The 20,514-nt window shown below is 38.0% G+C and overlaps 1 protein-coding gene across 1 annotated transcript in view; it reads right to left on the reverse strand.

Moving 5' to 3' along the window:
* The window catches only part of LOC122554541 (WD repeat-containing protein 47-like), a 54,262-nt gene that overhangs the window by 15,071 nt on the left and 18,677 nt on the right, over positions 1 to 20,514 (reverse strand). Inside the window, exons 5-11 of the mRNA XM_087990239.1 lie at positions 18,349 to 19,151; positions 12,651 to 12,771; positions 10,985 to 11,163; positions 10,516 to 10,776; positions 9,908 to 9,998; positions 2,978 to 3,135; positions 915 to 1,084 (exon numbers count right to left, since the gene is read on the reverse strand). Of these exons, the coding sequence (XP_087846365.1) occupies positions 915 to 1,084; positions 2,978 to 3,135; positions 9,908 to 9,998; positions 10,516 to 10,776; positions 10,985 to 11,163; positions 12,651 to 12,771; positions 18,349 to 19,151 (1,783 nt within the window). The remainder of the gene's footprint in view (positions 1 to 914; positions 1,085 to 2,977; positions 3,136 to 9,907; positions 9,999 to 10,515; positions 10,777 to 10,984; positions 11,164 to 12,650; positions 12,772 to 18,348; positions 19,152 to 20,514) is intronic.

The raw sequence follows: 20,514 nt of genomic DNA on the forward strand, positions 1-20,514 counted from the left end.
GGTGGGATCTGTTTGTAGGTGGTGGAAGTGGCGGAGGATGATGCAATGTCTGCGGAGTTTGGTGAGGTGAAAGGTGAGGATGGGGCAGGGTGGTTTCTGCCCTTGTTGCATTGGGAGGAGTGGGGTTCAAGGGTGGTGGGTGTGGGAAGTGGAGTAGATGTGCTGGAGGGCATCGTCGACCACATGGGAAGGGAATTGCGATCTTGGGAGGAGGAATTGGTCATCCTAGGAACAGATGAGGCAGAGGAATTGGGAATAAGGGATGGCGTTTTTAAAGGAAGCAGGGTGGAATGAGGTGTAGTCTAGGTAGCTGTGGGAATTAGTGGGCTTGTAGATGTCCGTGGTTAGTTGGTCGACTGAGAGAGAGAGATCCGGGGGCGGGGAGGTGTCCGAGATAGTCCAGGTGAATTTGAGGTCGGGGTGAAGGATGTGGGTGAAGTTGACGAAGTATTCAATCTCCTCATGGGAGCACGAGGTAGCACCAATACAGTCATCGATGTAGTGGAGGAACAAGTTGGGGGTGGTGCCGGTGTAACTGCGGAAGATGGACTGTTCCACGTAGCCGACAAAGATGCAGGCATAGATGGGCCCATGCGAGTGTCTATGGCTATGCCTTTGCTTTGGAGGAAGTGGGAGGATTGGAAGGAAAAGTTAAGGGCGAGGACCAGTTCTGCCAGGCGTTCTCTTGGACAGCATCCTGAAGTGCGTGCTACCAGGCAGAAAATTCAGAGACAATTTTCTATCCCATTGCACAGGAATGCCACAGCCACATATTCATGGCTTATCTAGCTCTTAGCTTTCAACAAGCTTTTCAGTATCAAATTGGACAATCCTAGATGGCAAAATGTTTTAATGAAGAACAAGAGCACTTTCAACCTAACATTTCAGTTACTTAATACTACACACAAACGTACCTGTAGCATTGCAGGTTTCTGCACTAAATGGCAGCACTTTCACATATTTATCATTTGATCCAGTAGCCAATAATTGTCCGCAATGACTCCAAGCCACACAATAGATTGATCCCTTGTGGTGTTTGTTCCTTTTAAACTTTACTACAGGTTGCTTAGGCAAACTGTATGCACTAGAGATAGATCATGGCAAGTGATAGGGAAAATGGGGATTAAATGAAGGAAGGAAGAAATAGAAAGGAAAATCAGATATTCAATAATTAGTAAATATTAACAGGTCTTAAAAAAGTTTTTAAAAATGTACTAAGTATTTCATATTTCCAATAGATCGATGGTAGACATTGTGTCATTCTGAAATGAAGTCAGCTAATGAGCAAGCTCTTTGACAAAAAATAAGATTTACATTTAAGATTAAGAAAAATCATTCATCTAAATGACTTTTCTATATAATAATGGTCTTTAGTATTTAAAGTATTTGTACTTTAAATAATGTGTTCCTCATTTAAATTTTTTCAAACAAAGACTGGCCTGAACGAAAGTTGCAAATATCTCTGAAATTGCTGGATTCCCTAAACTAATCAAAATCCTGAGGTAGGATTTAGGTGCCCATTCGTAGTAGGTTGTCTTTATTGACACCTCTTTCAAAGTACTGCTGAGGAACCTGGGCTCAAGTCTTAATCCACTTTGAACATACTCAAAGCCTTTTTGAGACTCAGGCATGCTTCACCATTGAAGAAACCTCATGAAGCAGACAAGTCTTGAGGACATCCATATTAATGTTACCATCCAAATTTAGCTCCAAAATATGAGGTTACTAAGTCTGCAAAAGACAAGGTACAAAGGAACTTCATTGTGCATGGGTTATATGTTATGATTCGTTCAAAATTCAGTGTGAACTAAAAAAAAGTGTAAGTTGGTCTCATGAATGTAAGTCCCTATGTAAACTCATTCCCTGCAGCATCAATTAAGTTCCTATAGTTAAAAATGTCTCTTAAATCAGCACTAATCAGGAATGACATTCTGTAAAAGAAAATTGGGAATGGAAAATAAAGATCTTCCCATACAAGGGATGATCTTCAGCACTAAGGAAATGCATGCGACTCCCTCAAATTTATTTTAACCAATACTTCCCTGGATCTTTATGCAGAAAGGTGCATTGAAGATGGCAAGAACTAGTTTCCTTGCAGAAAATTAGCAGATAATTTTCTCCTGGAACACAACTTATCACAAAGTCAACTAACTAGTTGCTAGAAAATTTGAAAGTGAAGTTGGAAATGAGTCACCCATTAACCTCAGTGATGGAACCCAACCATTTTGTGCTCCAAGTTGCATCCTACCTCCCTGTGACAAAAGTTGAAGAATGGGGATCCTGCAGATGGATTGCCTTCAATGCATTAAAAGCATGTGTTTCTTAACGCACATAAAATCACATTTCATAGCCTCTTTAGGGACCAGTAACATCTTTCAGATAAAAATACTGATAATAAAATGCTCAATGAAAGGGACTTGCATTTCGATAGTGGTTTATCAAGTGTTGAAGGAGATCTCAAGAATGGTCCATTCAGTAAGTCAATGTTTGAAATGTAGTCATTGTCATGAAAAAAAACACACCAGCTAGTTTACAAACAGCTTGGTTGTCTAAACAGCAGACTAAATGACTAGTTAATCTCGATTTGATTGTTGTGTTTGTTGGAGAAATGTCAGACACCAGATCTTACAAATCTGGTGTAACATTTTAACTTGGAAGACTCATACGAAGCACTGTTAAAATACTCCAGTATCCAGAACAGCGCTACTAATTCAGTTCGGCAACATTATCTCGGGCCAACTGGGAGGAATTCTAATTCAAAATAGATCTTTAGAATTTCATTAATACATTATCTGCCCTGTAAACCAAAAGTGCTCAGGGGTAGTGCAGACTCCATGGAGAGATATTGCTTGCTTCCTCCTCCTAACAGAACAGTCACTTCACAATCAGCTTGGATGCCATTTTTAAATTATCTTGACAGTTACATTTTTAATAGTTTCATAAATTACCTTTTTTTTCATAAAAAGAAGAAAATTACCTTGGGTCAATACTCTCTGGGTAGGCACACACCCGTAAAGTTTTGGTATTTGAACCAACAGCATAGAGTGTCCCACTTGGATGGAATGATACTGCTCTTATAGCTTGAGTGTCTTCAAGGGTATTAATGGCAACAAATTGCTTTCTGGTTCCATCATCCTATAAATGTTTAAAAGAAAATCAATTAAATCTTCTGAACTTGCAGAATAAACAGATGTCCTGCAAACATTCTTATACATATGAAATCAGAAATACGGAAAACAAAATTTGCTTTAGGATGCAAAAATCTCATCACATCTTATGTCTCATACTTCTAGACTTACATATTATATAAAGAACCTCAATTATCTGGCATTCGATTATCCGAATCTTGGATTATATGGCAAGATTGCAAGGTCCCGATGCTCGACTAAACTGTGTTATCTGGCATTTGATTACCCGAATTTCGATTATTCGAACAAAATACTCTCCGCCTGTGTCGTTCGGATAATCGAGGTTTCTCTTTAATTTAGATTTTTCTGGATCAATCAGATGTCTGAAAAACTCACATACACAGTTTACTTCTGTGGCGTAAAGATTTCTTCCTACGTAATGGCATCCTTCTACAAACCTCAAATGTTGACAATAGAAAGAGACAAATGTGTAGAAATTTCTCAAAATTCACCAACTAAACCAGAGTTTCACAGTATGGTAGATTGGTAAATATTAGAATGGAGAGTGAAGCACCAGAGTTGCAGCCAATCTGACATCTGCCTTTCTGTTCCATAACGGTTTATATCAGCTTCAGGAAGAGCACCTCATCTTTCAATTAGACGAATGAACATTGATTTTGAATCATAACTTTCTACTGATTGCAGGTGTTATAAATGATTCGGCTTTTCCTATCTATAGTCCCTAACAGGCTTTTGTGCAACGTTGATATTGTCCCTTTGTCAGAGCCACGAAGTCTTGGTTTCAAGTCCCACCTGCTCCAGTGGTGTGTCATAACATCTCTGAATAGCTTGATTAGAAAATACACATATCTACAGTATTTAAGGGCTCTTGTGGTGTGGGGGAGTGTCCCTACCTCTGGAATAGGAGACCTAGATTCAGGTCCTATCAACTTCAGAAGTGTATACTAACATCTCTGACCTGGTTGATTAGAAAATTATCTATAGTCCCTAAGGATTCTTGTGGTGCAGGGGTATTGTCCCTATCCCTGGACTAAGACGTTAGTGTTCAAATTTCACAGGTACTTAATAACATTTCTTAACAGGTCAGTTAAAAATAAATCTATCCATAGTCCCTATAATTAGTCCAGAATGTCTGGGTCTAAGGTCCAGTCAGAAAGTGTGGTGCTGGAAAAGAACAGCAGGTCAGGCAGCATGTGAGAGCAAGAGAGTCAATGTTTTGGGTATAAGCCCTTCATCAGGAATGTGGTTGGGGTTTGGGGGCTGTGAGATAGATAGGGGTGTGGGGGTGGGGAAAGGGAGGTTAGCTGGAAAGGCAATAGGTGGATGCAGGTGGGGGGGGGGGCGATTGTGATTAGTCAGTGGGGAGGGTGGAATGGGAAGGTGGGAAGGAAGATGGAAAGATGGGACAGGTCTAAGTCCTAACTGCCCTCGACACATTTGATTTAAAATATCTATCATAAAATACCTAAATGTGATAAAACAAAAATTAAGTAAAATAATTGAGAAAAGAAACAGGTTTGTGCTTGGCTAAAATAGACAAGTTGGGAGCCTGTTAGACTGAAAATCCTATGGTCTCTGCTTCAATCCCGGATTTTGGGGCTCTTGTGGCGCAATAGTAGTGGTCCTGAAGTAATGAGTTCAAGTTTCACTTGCTCCAGAGATGCATCATAACACATCTGAACAGGCTGATACAAAATAGCTATTGACACCTCCTCCTAACTTCTTTAGTCTCTTGTCCTATTCTCAATTTATCTCTTGTATTTCACCTCATCACAAATTTCCGAGTTTATTCTTTTCCTTCTCTCTATAGTTGCTTTAAATCAAATATATCTCTCACCTCTTTCAGCTTTAACAAAACTGGAGATGTTTTATTCGTTCATGGGATGTGGACATTGCTAGCTAGGTTAATATCTATTGCTATTCCCAATTACCCTGCAGCAAGTGATGGTGAGCTGTCTTCCTGATTTGCTGCAGCCCTTTAAAAAGTGCTATTAAAAAGTGACTTCCACGATTCTGACCCATCAATTGTAAAGAAATAGCAATTTAGCTCCTAGTCAGGATGGTGTTTGCCTTGGAGGGGAACTTGTTAGTAGTGTTCCCATGTATCTGCTGTCTTTGATCTTCATCCAGGTGTTAGAGGTCATAGGTTGAGAAGGCACTGTTGGAGGAACTTTGGCGAGTTATTGCAGTGCAGCTTGTAGATGGTACACAATGCTGCCACTGTATGTCAAATGATGAAGGTGTGCATGTTGAAGGTGGGGGATGTGGTGCCAAACAAGTGAGCTGCTTTATCCTGGATGTTGTCAAGCTTCTCCTGTGTTATTGGAGCTGCACTCATCTAGACATGTGGAGAATTTTCAAACAAATTCCTGAATTATGTCTTCTAGTTGGTTATCAGGCATTGGAAAGACAGCAAATAACAGAATTAACAGCCATTAAATTGCTCTTATAACTACAGTATATATATATATGATGCTGATAGTCAGGTACTCAGTGATGGTAATGCCATTGAATATTGAAAGATATGATTAGATTCTTTTTTGTTTGAGATGGTCATTGCCTGGCATGAATGTTTCTTGATATCTGTCAGCCCAAGCCCGGATACTGTCATGTTGCATCTGAACGTGGAATGCTTCTATAATCGAAGGTGTTGCAAATGGTACTGCATTACTATGCAATCATCAGCAAACATCTTCAATTCTGACGTTAGGACGGAATGAAACAGCTGAAGATGAATCATCTTAGGATACTACCTGAGGAACTGCTACAGTGATGTTCTGGTGCTGAGACGATTGACCTTTAACAACCACAACCATTTGCCTTTCTGCTAAGCAAGACTCTAATCAACAGACAGCTTTTCCCCACTTCCCGCTGACACCAATTTTGTTAGGGATCCTTAATGAAATGTTTGATCAATGCCTTAACTTCACCTCTGGAATTGAGGTCTTTTGTGTTTGGACCATGGCTGTAATGAGACCAGGAGGCGAGTGGCCCTGGCAAACCTCAAACTCGTCAGGAAGCAGGTTATTCCACTGCAAGTTCTATTTGATTGCTATGCACCCCGTCCATCACTTCATAAATGATTGACAGAAAACTGATAGGGCTTAACTGTTTCTTTCATAACAGATGCGGAGTCTTTCCAGCATTTTCTGATTTTGATATCAGATTCCAGCATCTAAAGTATTTTCCTTTTGTATTTAATTTTAAAAGGAAGGTGACAATGGACTGGGAGTCAATTTTAGCCAGAGAGATGATGTGCTTGTAGACTTCCACATATTAGATTAATAATTGCAGAGTTTTTGATGTGCACAATTTATATGGAGTGAAAAGCTGGAGGCCAACCAATAATGCAAATAGTCAAGGCTACAATAATAAAAGACATAGATGAGGGTTTAAGCAGCAGATGCGTTGAAAGAGTGATAATGTTACCATGTTGGAAGTTAAAAGTCTTACTGTTATCATTGAGATGAGCTACAACCACATCTTAAAGCCAAATATGAGACCAAGCTTGAAAACTATCTTTTTCAGTCTCTTGTCGTTGTCAGCGAGACAGATGCAGTTGGTGGCTGGTGACTGACGGGTTTGTCTTTTATACAACAGAAACAAATATTGGCAGGCAGAATTATGGGCAGATCAATGGGCTGGCTAACTTTAAAAAGAAGATAGTTTGGGTACAAATGAGGTAGGGCAAGTCAAGGCAGAGCTTTTTAACATGATAAAGGTAAACATTAGGTTGATAGTACAAGCAAGAATCAGGCTGAACATCAAAATGATCATATGGAAAGTGAAAATGATCACATGGAAATAAGTGAGGATACAGAGTACAATTAGACACAGCTATCATAAAAAGCAATCTGAACAGCTTCGACAGAAATACACATAGTAAAAGGGTAGTAAGCAGAAGGGTAGAAGTGATTAGGGACTAAAAGGAGAAACTAGCTATGGAGGCAGAGAGCATGGTTCATATATTAATAGAGAGATTCAAACTGTGAACTAAGGAAAGACTCAGCAACAGGTAATACATAAGCAGACAAACAACCAATATTAAAAATTCTTGAGTCAACTTCCACTGAAAACCCTACTGTAAACATTTATATAGGGATTCGCACCATTAAAATATGGAGTTCGCTGACAATTCCCTATTATGCCAGGAGTGGCACTCTTAAGCTAAGTCTGATCTACAAGTTCCCTATTAAATCGTTGAAAGGAACTGTGTATTTTTACTACTTCTTTTAAAGACTGTATTTAAATGAGGAAGAGCTGCTTTAAAACCAATGATTGAAAAGGTGACTGTATGTTTTGAAAGCAAATACCTAGACATCCATTGCAGTTGAGCAACTAATTTGCGCTGACAATGTGGAGCTAAGGGGTATACAGATGTAGCTTCTTTCTGACAACATGCAGTTGACTGGTCTATGTACTAGTGACCAGTTATCAATGACAGAGACCTTTTTGCCTGCTAACAGTTGGGTGACTGATTATCAGGTAACTGTGGAGCTTTGAGCTATAAACAAGTTACAGAAAGAGAGAAGTGTTCAGTTCTTCAGCTCGTGAGCACTGCCTCCTTTCACTGCTAAAATTTTAAACCTGAAGGAAACTAGTTTATCTTTCCTGCAACAACTGTTGTAAACTGTGACCTTTAAACGAAAAATCTGTGATGCTTTAAAAGTGACCCAACCACTTTGTGTTGCTTACCAATCAGTGGAAACTTACAAAGATAAGTGAAGCAACATGCTGACCAGCAGAAACATCATAAGGATCAAAGTCATACAGCACGGAAACAGACCCTTTGGTCCAACCCATGCTGATCAAGTTTCCCAAACTAAACTAGTCTCACTTGCTTGCATTTGACCTATATCCCTTTAAACCTTTCTTATTTGAGTACCTTTCCAAATGTATTTTAAATGATGCAATTATACCTGCATCTACCACTTCCTCTGGCAGTTTCAACAACAGAATCTGGAACAAAGATTATTGAACTCTCTTTCAATTTTTTTTTCCCCTGCCCAATAACCTATTTTCCCTGTCTGCCTTGCACACACATGCAAGGAAGATTTTAGTTTTAATTTGTCATCTTACAAGCTGACAATTTATAACTGTTTACTTAAAACTAGACTCTAACTCCTTGTAATACAAAAGTAATTCTTATTCAGTAATGAAACCTAGTCCTTGCTCTCTATCAACCTGAAGGTCAGATAAATTGGGAAACTTGGTGTATTTTCTAAAAGCTAACTTTTATGACAATTCTGGGAATAGCAGAGCTCATTTCCAGCACACTACTCCAGTGAGTTATGACACTGTATAGTTCAGTTCTATATCATAATCATTCCTTATCCATAGTAACTTGCATGGCAACAGCTACTCGCTGAAATATTTTGAACTTATATTTGCTTGGTGGAGAAACCTTCACAGATTGCCAATTTGAATTGGCCATTATGTGCTCCAGAGATCGTTGATTCAACCTGTTATTTGTTGTGCTTTTATAAAGCTTCTAGTTGGTTGCCTTGACTACTATCTGTGAGCATGCCAGCACTGCACTACCAATATACATACCTATTCACTGCTGATGCATTAATTAACACTAACCAAAAGTTTTAAAAAAAAGGCTGATACCTGATTAGTTTATACAAAGTTAATTAGGTCAAATCCAGTGTGAATTTTTTAAACAATCAATAATTAGAAAAAGGCATCACATCTACAGCACAATAAGAAACAATTTCTGAAAGAACTGAAAAGACACAAAGTAAACCATGGTCATTATAATAAATTTCTTCTTAGCTTAACAAACAAAAAAAATTGGATCATAAATCATTTCTCTACCATAGATAGAAGAAAGACTTTTCACAGAAAGATTTGTTGCACATTCTTAATTGCACTCAAGGTGGTAATGATGGTGAGCCGCCTTTTTGAACCATGGTAGTCCACAGGGCTCGGGATAGGACAACCTATAGTACTGTTGGCAAGTTTCAGAATTTTGACATAGCAACAGTGAACGAATGGAGATACAGTCTCAAGTTAGTATGTAATATGACCTGAAGGGGAACTGCAAGTGATGGATATACTACCCTATATTTCTAGATAACAAAGGTTGCATATTTGGAAGGCATTGTCAAAGGAGTCTTAGTGTATTGATGCAGCACATCTTGTAGAATGCACACACTGCTGCCATAGTGCATTGGTAGTAGAGGCAGTAAGTAAGGTGGTAGATGGGGTGCCAATCTAATAGGCTGAATGGTGTTCAATCCTCGAATCTTGTTGGAATTGCACTCATTCAGGCAAGTAGAATATTTCCTATCATATTCTTGACTTGTGTCTTGAAGATAGTGGGCAGGCTTTGGTGAGTTAGGAGAGGAATTGCTTGCTGCAGAATTCCCAACAGAAACTGAACTGGATCAGCCATATAAATACTGTGAATACAGGAGCACGTAAATGGAATTAAACCCTCAGGTTTTTGATACTAAGGTTCAATGATTATTATACCACTATATGTCAAAGGGGTATATGGTTAGCTGCTCACATATTTTACATAGAAACAAACCAAAATGACAGACAGAAGTCAGACTCCAAAGAAGAATAAAATAACAATTATCACATGCAGATAAAAAGGTTTATGTTTTTTCTAAGAGCAGTGCTGAGTCAATGTGACAAGAAATTAATATTAAACAATTATATAATTCATTTGAGTGAGAATCTTTGTTAGCTTAGTATATGTAACATAACATGCACCAGTAAATTATAATATTACTTAAGTGGTATACCTCTTCATCCTTTGTCCCATTTCCACTGGCCAAAGCATTTTCCATCACTGGTGAGTTTATTGCAGTATCTTTTGAAGATGAAGAATCCACACTACATTAAAAAAAAAAGGTTATAGTTAACTATATAGGTGTTTGTTGAAAGCTTAGGACTGTTTATAGTTTAAAACAACACCATAGAGCAATGAACTGTAAGCATAATTGTCAAGTATTTAACAGCAGCAAATCTACTGGGATAACATGTCAAGTTGTATTATTTAGATTGCTTTTCAGAACTCTTTACTAGTAATTATTCTTTTTTTCAGAACCATGGAAGCAGTTAATCCCATAAAGTTAATCCCATAAAGTTAAATTAGTTTTGTCAACATCTCAGCAGTGACCAAATAAAATAAACCATTATGCATTGATTTGCAATGGGTTAAAACTGTTCAATTTACAGCATTCAGAAAGGCTGGATCAGTGAATAACAATAAATAGAGAAAGTATTTGGTTCAATAAGGATATTGTAAATGAAAATGTTCCATTGCGTTTTAAGTCAAAACTAAGAAACCTTTTTTGCAATTTCCAGTCATCCATTTATATTGTCACTGAAATATAGACATCTTTCTTACTTCTGCATAGTAAAGAATGAGGACTCATCAGAGTAAGGGAATGCCTTCCCTGTGATCGTTTTACTTGGAGTAGTTGTGCACTGGCTTGAAACATCAGACAATCCTGAACGCTGATTAACTTCAAGTGGTGTTAAAAAATTAGTGGCTGAAGAGCCATTTTGTACAGTTAATTGGTTTCCATTACACTGCTGGTTTGGAGACTGTGCCTCAGTGCTAAGATTATCCATTCCTATATTTAATTCTTCTAGCTTTTGCATTGATCTGTTTAAAAAGAAAAATGACCAATGTTAACAAATACAATAATTTAAAAAGAGCTATACAGCATTTTACTACAGAGATCCATGCTGACTGTTAAACAGTATTTAAAAATCTTAAGAAACTTTTTTTTATTAACAAGATACAATGGTATCTTGAGAGGGGAACAAAGAATGTATACTGTGGTAGTGCTTATACCAGAGCTAAAACTGACTTGTTAAGGAACTGTTCTGTGAGGTTCTGCTGCTGACTTGCTCCATCATCTTCATTGACCCCTCCTTCTAGTAACATTTGCTGATACATTTGTCTTTGTTGCTCTTTTTGTTCTAGATGCTGTTGGTAGCGCATCCGCTGTCGATAGTACTCTTGAAATTGATCTGCAGGTTCTCTCGGCTAAGAGATTAAAGATAATGATATTAAAAAATATTATGTGCATTCATATAAGAGATTTTATTTAGATGGTGTCCTATATATCAGGAGAAATCAACCAGAATCTTGATGGGTAGTGTAATGAATGTATACTGCTCCAAGAAATCCACTTTGTAACTTTGGTATATTCTACTTTTTTAAAAAACATTTTATAGCATAGAGTCTTAGAAACCTGCAAAGTCCTAAATATCATTTTATGTTGAGTCTGTCTTACTTAGGGCATTGATCGGGCATAACAATTGGCCTGGGAAACAGGAACACTGACAGTGTATAAGCTGCTGCTGGTCCATAACAGCAAAAGGTTTAACAATGGTAATCCCAAATAGCTTGCTAACACTCATTCACTGGGTGTTCACATATAAAATAGGTAACTGGAGGCTTCTTGCTGCTCATGTAATATGGACCAAAGAAATTTCAAATTCAGATTAGTGGAGTAAATGAAAACAGAAAAACATTCTATTGTTATAATGCCTGGATCTTCTCTAGCAGCCAAAAGCCTATGAATTGTTGCAACTTGTAGTTACTTTTCAAAAACAGACTCAAAGAAAAAAAACTTAGTGTTATCACAATAGAGCAGAGAAGAATCAACAGCATTTTACAGAAATGAAGCTAGAGTTCTCTACAATACATTTTAGAAAAGCACAGTTGAGAATACATAATGAAGTAATAGTCTAACTGATCACAAAATGGGAGCATTTGAAGTACAAACAACAGGGGAACTTTCTGTATAAAGATTAGGAAACTTTTCACAGAGTTTTGAAAATAGTTGAAATTTAAAGAAATATCTTCAAATAACAGTATTTTGTTAAAACTAAATCAGCTCTTCTAAAATGAATTAAGTTTCAAAATTGAATCAGCAGTAATTGCCTTTCCAATTTTTGCCAAGCTAGCTAACCCTCAAGTCACGTAAATCACTAAATGAGTAATATTGAGCAGCTCAACACAAGCTACTCGAATCAGAGAACTATGTCATGATCTTTAAAATGAGATTTGTGAGCATAGCACAAAGCTTAAGTCAAAATAGTAGTGATCAGAACCATGGAAAAGTGAATAATAGAGATATCACTTGCTTGTCGCTATTTCTCTCAAATACTCTACAGCTCAGGATTGGTTTAATGCGAGTTTCACTCCTGACCAGATCTACACAATGAAAGCAGTTCATAATGTTGCAGAGTTATAAATTAATAACTTTGAGAAATAGCTTCATGGTTGAGTTCAACCTTTGTCTAACCAGGAACCTCTGATTGTCACCCTTCAAAACTGTATCCATTACCTAAACTTTATAAGTGTATTCTTTGAAAAATAGACAAATCTCACACAAATGCAAGATGATGTGGTACACATATGCAGATACTGGTTCTTTTTGTTAATGAATAAAAATTACATGTTACAGGTTTAAAATGAAAAATCCTAAAGTAAGAATTATAATAATTAATAAATCTAGCAAATACCTCATTCTTTTCCATTTTAGAAGTGGCTGGATTTGATGCGAATTCTATGGAATTGACAAGTGATGCTTCATTCTGAATCAAAGTTTCAGCATGCTGAACTCTGGGCACTGGGGAATCTGTCCTAAAGACATGGAAAGAAAAGGGAAAGGTACTGAATTAGCAAAATAGTTAATAAAATATAAAAATTATTTTCAAAAGAACATGGAAACTTTATACAAGGAGAAAGGAATTATTCACCTCTGCAAACATAACCTGTGTTTTGCATTCAAAAGATTTTGTCTTCACAAGAGGAAGGTGACATGAACCTAGACACTGAGGTCATTAAAATGTTAACCTGAAAATGGCAGTTGTCACATGAAATGGGGAGCTAGCACAGAATGTTGAATAGCCAATGCCAAACATTCCAAATAGAAATGATATCACAGGTGGATGCAAATTATTTGAAATTTATGGGCTTTCATCTGCCACTGGCGTACGGTGGCAGCAGTACACAATTCACTGCAACAACTCACCAAGGTTCCTTCAATAACACTTTCTAAACTCGATCTTCACTGCACAAAAAGGACAAGAGTGACAGAATCATAGGAATGCCACCATCTGCAGGTTCCATTTTAAGCTACATACCATGGACCTGGAACAATATCACCTTTCCTTCACTGTTGCTGGGTCAAACTCTTGGAATAGCTCAGGAGGACATCTGCAGTTCAAGAAAATGGCTCATAACCACTATCTTAAGGACAATTAGTGATAACAACAAATATTGGCCTCACCATTGACATCATATCATGAAGGAATGAAAAAGTAAAAACCTACACGAAATGCAAAAATACACATGGAGCTTAACAAATGGAAGCAAACAAAGAACAGAAAAAAACAATTGAACAAACAGTCAATGCTAGCAAAAAAAAAAAATCACACATGGTATATCAAAACCAAAATAAAGGTTGCTAACAATGATACTAATAAGGAGTGATCAGGCATAAGGTGAACCCCTGAAGACTATTTATTTTTTCATTAATTAGAAATGATACAGAAAGAAATAATTATAGAATTATTAGTTTTACATATATTGTCAGGGAATTCCTGGTTATACTATGCAGATAGAATTATGCAGATAGAAAAAAAGTGAATACATTTTAAATATCAGCAAATGCGAGATCATCTACTTTGGACCCAATTTGTGCAAATGGTGAACAGGTGGAAACAGTTCATGTCCAAATACATAGACCATCAAAATGTTATGAACAAGTTCAGATAATTAATCAAAAAGCCGATTGAATGCCATTCTTCACATCGAGAGGATTAGAATAAACAAGGCAGAAGTCAAGTTTCAGCAATATTAAGCCCTGATCAGGCCACAGCTGGAATACTGTGGGCAATCTGGACACACTATGGTGATGGAACTGTGAAGGTCCCAAAATTATTAGGTAAGCAAGGGAGGAAAAATCTTGTATCAGTTTCTATCATAAGGAAATAAGTATTTGAAAAAATAATGGCACTGAAGTCAGAAAAATCATCAGAACCTGATGGCTGTTATCCAGGTGTTTTAAGATACGTGGCAGCAGAGAAAATGGAGGCATTAGTTAAAATATTCCAGAACTCTCTGGATTCTGGGAGGTTTCTAACAGAAAAACTGTTAATGTGACACCCCTATTCGAGAAGGGAGGAAGGCAGAATGCAGAAACTGCAGGCCAATTTGCCCATCATCTAATAACTGATCGATGGGAAAATTCATTATTAAGAAGAAATAGCAGGATATTTAGAAAAGCTTAACCAATTTTAAAAAGTCAGTATGGTTTTGGGAAAGGGAAATAAAGTTTGACAAATGTGCTAGAATTCTTTGAGGGCATAACAATCAGCGTTGACATAGGGGAACTGATTGGAGTATATCTGGATGCCCTCTCAGGTGCTGCAAAAAAGATTACTGCACAAGACATGAGTTCATACCATCGGGGGTAATGAATTAACATGGATTGAAGATTAATTCACACGTAGAAGACAGAGTTAGAAATAATTTGAAAAGATGTAACCAGTGAAGTACTATAAGGATCATTATTTACCATTTATGTTAATGACTTGGAGTGTAATACATCCGAATTTTCTGATGATACACAAATAGATGGGAGGACATGTGATGAGGATATAAGAGATCTGCAAGGGGATACAGATAGGTTGGGTGACATGGCAAAAACTTGGCAGATAGAGTTTAATGTGAGGCCGTGCACATTTAAAGAGTGCACAGATGAACTGCAAAGTTATTCATTCCAGTCTGTCATAAAATGGTAAATGTGCTCAGACTATGGCAAATAAGGGGAGTTAGTGATAGTTTTAAAGTCAAGGAAGAGACATACAAATTTGCCAAAACTGATCTGAGGACTGGGATCAGTTTAGTTTCCAGCAAAAGGGAGACTAATTAAGAGGGGAAAATAGAATGTGACAGTGAACTTACAGGAAACATACAAACTGATAGTAAAAGATTCTATGTGAAGAAAATAAAATCTCTAGTAAAGATGAGTATAAGTTCTCTACAGTCAGAACAGGAGAATTTATAGTTGGAAACAAAGAGATGGCAAACCAATTAAATATATATTTTAAGTTTTGTCTTCACAAAGGAAGACAAAATAACATTCCAAAAAAATATGGAGGGACACAGAACCTAAAGAGAAGATTTAAATGAAATTACTATTTGTAGAGAAATAGTGCTATGGAAACTAATTAGATTAAAGGCAGATATGTCACCAGTGTCTGATAACCTTCTTCAGAGAGTACTTAACGAAGTAGCCCTAGATAAAGTAAATGGACTAATAGTCATCTTCCAAAATTTTATTGACTCTGGAACAGTTACAATAGGTTGGAAGGTAGATATTTAGGAATGGAGGTAGAAAACCTGCAAGTTATAGACCAATTAGCTTGATGTTGGTTGTGGGAAAAAATGCTAGAACTCATTATAAAATATGTAATAGCCAAATGTTTGGAAGATAGTAACAAGATAGGACAAAGTCAGCATGGATTTACAAAGGGAAAGTCAAGCATGACAGATCTCCTGGATATTTTGAAGGAGTACGAGAGTGGATAAGGGGGAGCCATGGATGTGGTTTACTTGAATTTTCAGAGGGTTTGCGACAAAGTCTCACAGAAGAGATAAGCATACAAAATTAAACCACATGGGACTGGAGGTCATGTACTCAAATGGATTGTGACCTGGTTGGCAGACAGGAAACAGTGTAGGAATAAAAGGGTTTTTAATCAAAGTGACAGGCAGTGACCAGTGAGATGCTGCAGCTTGGACTCCAGTTATTCAGTGTATATTAATGATTTAGATCAAAAAGATACATGCCATGTCTCCAAGTTTACAGATGGACAAGTAAATGGGCAAACACATGGCAGGTGCAGTATAACGTGAGGTTATCCACTTTGGTCAAAATAACAGGCCAACAGATTATTATCCGAATGGCGAGAGATTGAGAAAGAGAGAAGTGCGATAAGTCCTGGGTGTCTTCATCAATAGCTGAAAGTAAGCTTGCAGGTGCAGCAGGCAGTGAAGCAGGCAATGGTATATTGGCACTTACAGCGAGAGGATTTGAGTACAGGAGCATGGATGGCTTGCTGCAACTGTACTGGCCACTGGTATGGCCACAAGGAGGATTGTGTGCTGTTTTGGTTTCATAAACGGAGGAAGCATGTTCCAGCTATTGAGGAAATGCAAAGTGTGTTTACCAGATCGATTCCTGGAATGGCAGAACAGATGCATAAAGAGAGACCGGATCAGTTAGGATTATATTGATTGGAGTTTAGAAGAATGACTGTGATCGCGTAGGAACCTATGAAATTCTAACAATATTAGACAGAGTAGTATTGAGTGTATATAAGATAGAAATTGATAGGTTTTAGGGATTAAGGGTTACAGGCAGAAGTCAGGAGAATGAGGTTGAGAAATATATCAGAAATGATCGAATGGCAGAGTAGACTTGATGGGCTGAATGGCCTAATTTTGCTCCAATATACAGTCAGAGATGTACAGCACGGAAACAAACCCTTCGGTCCAACTAGTCCATGCTGACCAGATATCCTAAATTAATCTAGTCCCATTTGACAGCACTTGGCCTAGATCCCTCTAAATCCTTCCTATTCACATAGCCATCCAGATGCCTTTTAAATGTTGTACTTCTACTAGCCTCCACCACTTCCTCTATCAGCTCTTTCCATACACCTTCTGCATGAAAAAGTTGCCCTCGGGTCTACATGCAGAAAGGCTGCTTTGGTAATCTGGGAGTCCAGACAACCAGAGACCACAGTCTAAGGATAAGAGGTAGGCCTTTTAGGACAGAGATGAGGAGAAATTGTTTCATCCAGAGTGTGGTGAGCCTGTGGAATTCTTTGCCACAGAAACAAGCTGAGGCCAAAACAGTGAATGCTTCCAAGAATGGGATAGATATAGCTCTTAGAGTTAAAGGGATCAAAGGATTTGGGGAGAAAGCAAGATCACGGAGATGGATGGTGAGCAATGATCATACCAAATGGCAGAGCAGGCTCAAAGGGCCAAGTGGCCTACTCCTGCTCCTATATTACATGCTTCCATGGTAGGAAGAATCAAAAGACAGACTACTACTTAAATGGCAAAGACTCCAAAAATTGTAGTGCAGAGGGATCTTGGTATTACTGTGAAGAAATGCAAAAGATTTGTACTTAAGGCACAACAAGTAAAAAGATTAACAGAATTTTGGCCTTCATTGCTAGCGGTATGGCGTTAAGAGTTTACAAATAGGCAAGTCTTTTACAAATTTACATGGTATGGTGACGGCACATCTGGAGTACTGTTTAGAGTTCTGGTATACATATATAAGACAGAATATATGGGTATAGGAGGTTCAAAAAGATTCACTAGGATGATTCCTGTGGTGAAGGGGTTTACTTATTGAGAACAGCTAACCAGATTAGGCTGTGTTCTGAAGAAGAGTCACTCTACCCAAAAATGTTAACTCTGCTTTCTCTACATAGATGCTGCCACACCTGCTGAGTTTGCCCAACAATTTCTGTTTTTGTTTCTGATATTCAGCATCAACTGTTCTTCGATTTTTATAGTTAGGCTTTTATTCTTTACAGTTTAGGAGAATGATGGGTGATTTAAGGGGTTTGACAGAATAAATAGTGAGAAGATATTTCTATAATGGGAGAGCCTCAAACTACGGTACAGAGTTACAGAAAAAGGGAACACACATTTAAAACTGAGATGCAAAGAAATTCTCCTCTCAAATGGCAGTGAATGTCTGTACTTCTCTACTCCAGAAAGTTGAGGTGAGATTAAATGGGAGATTGGTAAATATTTGAAATATCAATGAGTTGAAGGCTATAAGAATTTGTCACAAAAGAGGAATGGAGATCTGGAGCAGATCAGCCACGATTGTATGCCCAAGACAGGGCAGGTTTGAGAAGCTGAATGGCCTACTCCTGCTCCTATTTCTTTTGTACTTTATTACAACATTCATATTTACCTCCCAGTTGACCAGTTTAGTTTCTTTCTATTAACTAGGTTGTGGGAACGTGTAAATTAAAATATAAATCAATGAACTATTTTCAGTGATCTGTTCTAAACTGTAATTGCTAATACATTATAAACAATTAAGACATTAGACATGCCAGTTAACCCAGAGCCTTTTAACAGTAATAAAAATATCAATAAATACAAAAATAAACTAACCTTTCTGGTGATTCCTCATATATGCTGTGACAGTCTGTGTTTTCAAGCAAGAGACTTCTGGAAAGGTTTTGTGTACCAGGATAATTAAAGTTTGCAAAAGAATGAGACATTGGAGAACTTCTATTAACTATATCAGCATTACGCTTCTCCTGACTGGTTAGCCCATATGACAGTCCATCCAACGCTGGGTTCAAAGATCGTGACATGTATGCATCAGCAGATTGTGGACGCCTCATTGGGGATGATGGGTAAGGAGACAGTTTATTAATTAGAGGTGTTAAAATATCAGAGTATGAAGACCTTGTAGGTTTTACAAGTTTGTCTGTGTGGATATTCAAAATCTTTTGCTCAAAAGCACATGAGAAAGTATCAGGTGATAAATTCTGAAGCCACGAGAGAAGGCTCAAATCCAGATCATCACATCCATTTCCACAAAGTAAATCAATTCCGAGCAGCACTTCACTCTCACTAATCTCTTCACCAGTTGCTCTACTCTGACAGAATTCTACACAAGACTCATATAGCAAACCTTTAATGACAAGTTGAAATAGTCTGTTATTGCTCGCTTTGAAACCGGCTTCACTCAGCTTTCTGTCAGCAGGAATGAATTCTGCCACCATGACACAGGCCTCCTCAAAGCATTGAACACGAGCAGTGCTGGGATTCCAATCCTTGAATTCTGCATGATTTGTTAAGCGAGGAAGGGTAAGCAATAAGCAGAGTTTGCTGTAGTCGTCTTTGGAGGGACAATATTCTTCCAGTGCATGGAGACACTTTACAGCCTCTTGCATTGTGTACTCCAGCTGCAACAAATAACATCCAATACATATGAGTTTTTTTTTTAGGGCAGATATATTTTAATGCAAGTCTAACCTTTATTTTCACAAGTTAAAAAGGTATAAACATAATGCGAGAAGCAATACCCTGCTGAGTAGGAGACCATAAGCTAAAACAAAATTTAATTTTAAACATTTAAAGAAAAGGAGAGGTTGTGGAGTTGTGGTAATGTTATTTGACAAGTGATCAAGGCTCAGGCTAATGGTCTGGGGACAAGGCAGATGGAATTTAACAAATTTATAAATTTTTATAAATCTAAAAGCTAGACCAGCCATGAAATCATTGTTGATCATCTGTAAAATGATTTGAAACTCCTTTAATATCCTTTATGAAAGAAATCTGGCATCCTTACATGGTCTGGTTGACATGGACTCCATACCCACAAACCTGTATGCAAACAGCAACACCTAAGAATGAGATGTCAGTCTGCTGAGGCTCCAACACAGGACTAGATGCATGAAAAACAGAAGCAGTATGCAAAATAGAGCTAAGCAATGCCACAACCAGTAGGTTAGATCTACTTGTTACGAAGCACAATCATACCAGACTCAAAATGTTAACTCTGTCCCTCTCTCCACAGATGCTGCCGGACCTGCTGAGTTTCTTCAGTGTTTCGATTAGATTTAGATTAGATTACATTACAGTGTGGAAACAGGCCCTTCGGCCCAACAAGTCCACACCGACCCGCCAAAGCGCAACCCACCCATACCCCTACATTTACCCCTTACCTAACACTACAGGCAATTTAGCATGGCCAATTCACCTGACTGCACATCTTTGGACTGTGGGAGGAAACCGGAGCACTCGGAGGAAACCCACGCAGATACGGGGAGAATGTACAAACTCCACACAGTCAGTCGCCTGAGGCGGGAATTGAACCCGGGTCTCTGGTGCTGTGAGGCAGCAGTGCTAACCACTGTGCCAACCTGCTGCCCACCGTGCTGTTCTCTAGGTTTATTTGAGATCAGATCTAAGCCATGCTGACTGGTCACATCCAGTTATGAACAGTATTGCACAATTAAACAGATGACTTAAAAAATAAATCATCCTCCTCAAATGATAGGAGAACGCAGCACATCAGTGCAAAAGAAGGAGCTGAAGTATTTGCAATCAAATTCAGCCAGAAGAACTGTCGATGATCTATTTCAGCATCCTCCTAACATCACAGATGTCAGGCTTCAACCAATTTGTGGCTACGTGAAAACAAGAAATGGCTGAAAGCGCTGGATCATGCAAAGGCTATGAAATAGCTGCACTCTCCAGCCCATTTACCTAGCAAATTCAACCTCATCTGTGTCTTAATTATGCAAACCCTTGTTCTGACATTAT

Source organism: Chiloscyllium plagiosum, unplaced genomic scaffold, assembly GCF_037043375.1.
Source record: "Chiloscyllium plagiosum isolate Xiang-an unplaced genomic scaffold, Cpla_swu_hap1 HiC_scaffold_9, whole genome shotgun sequence".
Lineage (NCBI taxonomy): Eukaryota > Metazoa > Chordata > Chondrichthyes > Orectolobiformes > Hemiscylliidae > Chiloscyllium > Chiloscyllium plagiosum.